The 4,676-nt window shown below is 40.0% G+C and overlaps 1 protein-coding gene across 1 annotated transcript; it reads left to right on the forward strand.

The window, feature by feature from the left end:
* Positions 1 to 328: 328 nt before the first annotated feature.
* Positions 329 to 511, forward strand: LOC104280247 (tissue factor pathway inhibitor-like; the record flags this gene model as incomplete). The annotated part of the gene is made up of 1 exon (XM_009877829.1): positions 329 to 511. A coding segment is annotated over one exon (183 nt), but the record flags the coding sequence as incomplete, so codon positions are not given.
* Positions 512 to 4,676: the final 4,165 nt, after the last annotated feature.

Genomic DNA, 4,676 nt, shown 5'->3' on the forward strand with positions numbered 1-4,676 from the left:
TTCTCTAACTGAACTTGAATACTGTGCCTTGCCACAAAAATGGCAATTTTATGACAAAAGGTATAGGGGAAAAACCTTGCTTTCAGGTAAGCTTTTGCTGGCTTTTCGAATTCAAAGAGAGAATAATATTTGCTGTGATTTTTCTGTAATCGTAAAAAGATGCTTATGTGAAGTATCCTGGATTTGCAGGAGGGCAGATTAAATTTGCCAGTAAATTTCATTTAAATGTCAAAGTTCTGTGACCTTAAAATTTCAAATAATATCAACATGACAGAAAACTGGTAAGCTGCAATGTTGTCTCTAACCTTGTTTTTCCTGATATTTCTAGAGCCACCCCCTGTCCCTTCTTTATGCTTGACCCCTATGGACAGAGGACTTTGTAGAGCCAAAGAGTTAAGATTTTTCTACAACCCCTCAACTGGAAGATGTCGCCCATTTAGCTACAGTGGTTGTGGTGGGAATGAAAACAATTTCACCTCCAGAAAGTCATGTTTGAGGAGCTGCAAGAAAGGTATGGGGAGTGATACTGCCACAGGCTATTGTAAGAGGTAAATATTACTCAGACTGAACCTCTCTTGCAACTTTTGGTCGTAAGTATTAGCCTGATAAACTGTAATAGTTGGAAATCTTAGAAAAGTGAAGATGAAAATCATAAGATAGACAAAGCTAGAGAGAGAAAAATGGATAGTGACATACAGTGTACAAGAACAGAAATAAGACAGCTTGACATTGGTCAGGTGTAAGAAGACTTTAGGTAAGATGATGTGGGTTTTTTTTTCTTCTTTTTAAATAATATTTCTTGAAAACAGGGCATTTAATTTCTGATAATCTTGGATGTGTTAGTCCTACAGCTTCTGGTCTTACTTTCTTCATTTCACTTTTAGGAGTCAATAAAAAAAAAGGTGAAAGAAGATTAATAAAAATCAAGAAGAAGAGAAAGAAACAGTCAGTAAAGACCATGGGCAAGGAAATCATCCCCGAAATAACACAACTTTGATTTTTATGGAAATGTGAAGTAAACTACTATTCACCTGTGAATGAAAGCCTTAAGTGTACACCACTTAAATACATTTGCTGTAGTGATTTTTTTTATTACATATTATTAAGCTGCTTATATTTTTATTATGTATTCCTCATTCATGTTAATAAACATTACCATTTACTTGGATAAAGGCTCTTAAATTGTAGTTTATCAGAGCTGAAACAGGACAGAGCACATTGTGTGGGTGTATAACTCATAATGATTAAAAAGTAGACAAATTCAGGTTTTCTTTCTTACCCCATTATTCTCTTTTGAAATCTATTTTTGTGCTAAAGAAAGCACAATGCTCGTCAAAGAATAATCACTTGTCAAGCGTGATTGTTACAATCATAGATTAAAAGATGGGTCTATTGCTATAAAGAGGAAATAGACACTGGGTTGCTTTTAATCAGCTTTATTTTAGGTTATGCAAGCTAGATTCAACTCCATCACAGTGCATATAATTACACTATTGTGAAACGAATGTGAGATCAGAACCAGCCAAAAAAAAAACCATGAAGAGACTGTTAAAGCTGTAAATGTGTGAAGCAATGTGACAGATATTTGCAAAGATTTGCAGATACATTTGTTGGGGTCATTGATTTTTATGCCTCTTACTGAACTAGTCATGGCTAGCAAGTTAAGAATTTCCTGAAATACATATTAAATCTTTACAAAAACCAGAACAAATTCCTTTCATAGAACTAAGGACAGTTGCTTTAGAGAAAACACGGTGCTTACACACCAGCTGACTTTGGGGGGATTTTTTTTGGTTGAGTTTTGGTGGGGTTTTTTAAGACAGGAAAGAACAGTTCCTGTCTTTCTCCAAGGCATTTCTCTGATCATAAGTAAATCGTTTAGAATGAGATTTTTTCAAAGTAAAGGGAAAAAAAAAAAAAAGAGGTGGTTGGGTTCCCGTTAAGGTTTTTAGAATCAACTTACTGGCTATGAAACAAAAGATAGCAGCATATTTTCGAAACTCTTCCTTATCTTTTTTGATGTTGTAAATTAGGTATCACGTTTTGTCTTTATGTTTAAAACTACCGAGGATAGTTTGCTGTTTGTGGGAGTTGGTGTGGCAGTAAATAGCTGAATTAGATGTGAGGGCTCAGACGCTACAGCAAGGAGCAAGGACAGCAATGCCAGAATAAGCTGCCTTTGCCTGCATGCCATGAATTGCACGGGTGATTATCTCCAAATGTCTTTTTCTGGTGCCGAAGTCCTTTCAAGACTCTTTTAATCTAGGTTATATTAAGCCTGATTTGAAGAATCCTCATGGAACTGAAATGTACACCGGAAAATATTTATGTAAAGTATTTATGTAAAGAAAATATTTATGTAAAGTCTTGTGACATAAAATGTATGAGCATCACAGACTTACAGTACAGTAACTATATCCATCAGATGCAGTTCTGACAGGAATCGATAAACTCCAGAGGCTGCTGGAAACTAGTAACATCAGTTCTCTACACAGAAATAATTTGGTGTGTTTCAGTTTGGTATCTTCCTGTTCTAGTTCATCTTTTTTACTGACCTTACTCAGGTGCAGTCTGGAAGTCTGTAGGTGTGAGTTGTACCACCCAGGAGCAGAGCAGTAGGTTAAATACTTGGAGCAACTGGGATTTGTCACTGCAGCAAATGGTTTAAACTGCTCCCAGGCTTTTTCACTTGTAACACAGCAACTGCCTTAGTACAGTTCGTGTACGTGGACTCCTGAGGCACGAGTTGCTATAGGTGTTCCACGTATGGGAGAGGCGAGACTGACTGGTGGGCTGAGCATCATCCCCCTGATGCCACAGTTACCTTGCTTCCTCACCCACACTGGCCTGGCTAGGAGTGCAGGTGAGTGCACAAGTGTCTGCATCCTTTTCCTGTATAAATTTTATGATGAAGGCAGTAAAAATATATAATCTTCCATTCTTAGTCATAATAATTTCCCATGGACTGCCAATATTAAGACTAGGTAACTGCTAGACTGTGTGATGTCCCTCAGAAGTGTGATATAGCTGAGGTGCGTATACCTTGGCTTCTCCAGCATCTCAGCGACTAGGGGAGGGCATTCTGGGTCTATGGTTTCAAAATAAAGCAAGCAAGCAAGTTTCTAGTAACACGTGCAACAGCGGCCTTCTGTCACTGCTGTCTGATATTCTATATTCCATGTTAAAATCATTTTAGGGGGCCGGTTAGCTCAGTCAGTTGAACGTGGCGCTAACACCAAGGTCGCGGGTTCAATTCCCGTTTGCTCCCCATGTGTTGCCTGATCTAGTCGAGAGGTGGCGTCCCTGATGGCAGGGAGGGTGGATTAAAATGATCTCTAAGGTCCCTTCCAGCCTAGGCCATTCTGTGATTTTACAAAGAAACGTGCTACTCCCTAGTGTGATTCTGAGGTATTTGATCATGATTCACCTTAAACTGAAGTGTTTTCTAGAGCTATCATGTAAAAGAGAATGAAACTCATTCTTTCACAGCAGGAGCGCAGCATTCAGGTAACTCCAGCATTTATATGAACCTGTGTTGCTGGTGGCAATGTTTCTTTTAAGAGTTTTTTCCTCAGCATCAAGCCCAAATAAAGGTGATGGGGACAGAGATGTTCTCAGGCAGTGTCCTCTGCCCACCTGCGACTGCAGCTCTAAACCTGGTGATGTTTCTGGTTGTGACGGGGCCCCGATCGGAGCCTTGCAATGGGTGGGAGGAAGGGGAAGGGGTTTGACCCACCAAAAACACTAACAACTCACCTGCGACTGCAGCTCTAAACCTGGTGGTGTTTCTGGTTGTGACGGGGCCCTGATCGGAGCTTTGCAGTGGGTGGGAGGAAGGGAAAGGGGTTTGACCCACCAAAAACACTAACAAAGATTTATAAACTCTGTAAGTTTTATTAGATCATAAACTAGAATGATAAACTTTCCAAAATAGAATATTCTGAAGGAGACAATAAAAGCTAGATAGGAAAGAATAGATGTATTTATTTGTACACAGATTGCTTTGTGATGCCTGTGTCATTTAAAGGCAGTGTCTCTCCTTCAGGTTCCTTCTTGGTCCAGCAACTCATCCCTGGCTGCCCGGCTTCAACACCTACAAAATCCACCCTGGAAGTCTGGGAAAAACCTTCCTTTTCTCCCTGCAGAAACCTGGCTGTGGGGCTGCTCTCCACACTTCTGAGTCTCCTGCTTGCTGAGCTCCCCTGCAAACTAACAGGATCTTCTCACTGAGTGTGCTCTGTCGCTGTCTTCTCTTTCTCCAGGCTGTTGTAGCTAGGACAGGACTAACAGGTACTCCCCTATACCCTCCTGCCCTCTGCTTACACTATACTAAAAGAAACTCCGTGTGCATTTGTTTTGTAGTAACAGTGATTAAACAAGTGATCCACTGAGGGATCTCATGTCATTGCTGAGACAGAAGGACTTTATAGTTATGGCATCTCAACAGAACCTCTATTTCAGTTGACTAAGAAAACATCGCAAAGTGATTCATCATACTTAGTACAATGAGAATGAAGGCTGGAATGTTGTAGACTGTATAAAACCCGATCTGATTATAATCAGAGATTTAATCTGGGAGTGTGTGCTCTTCTAGGGGTGTGTACTGGGTTTGGCCATGTACTGCAATCAAGCAGGCCAAGCGGGTGAATCATAGAATCATAGAATCCTAGAATGGC

The sequence above is a fragment of the Apaloderma vittatum genome, unplaced genomic scaffold, assembly GCF_000703405.1.
Source record: "Apaloderma vittatum isolate BGI_N311 unplaced genomic scaffold, ASM70340v1 scaffold33401, whole genome shotgun sequence".
NCBI classification, from domain to species: domain Eukaryota; kingdom Metazoa; phylum Chordata; class Aves; order Trogoniformes; family Trogonidae; genus Apaloderma; species Apaloderma vittatum.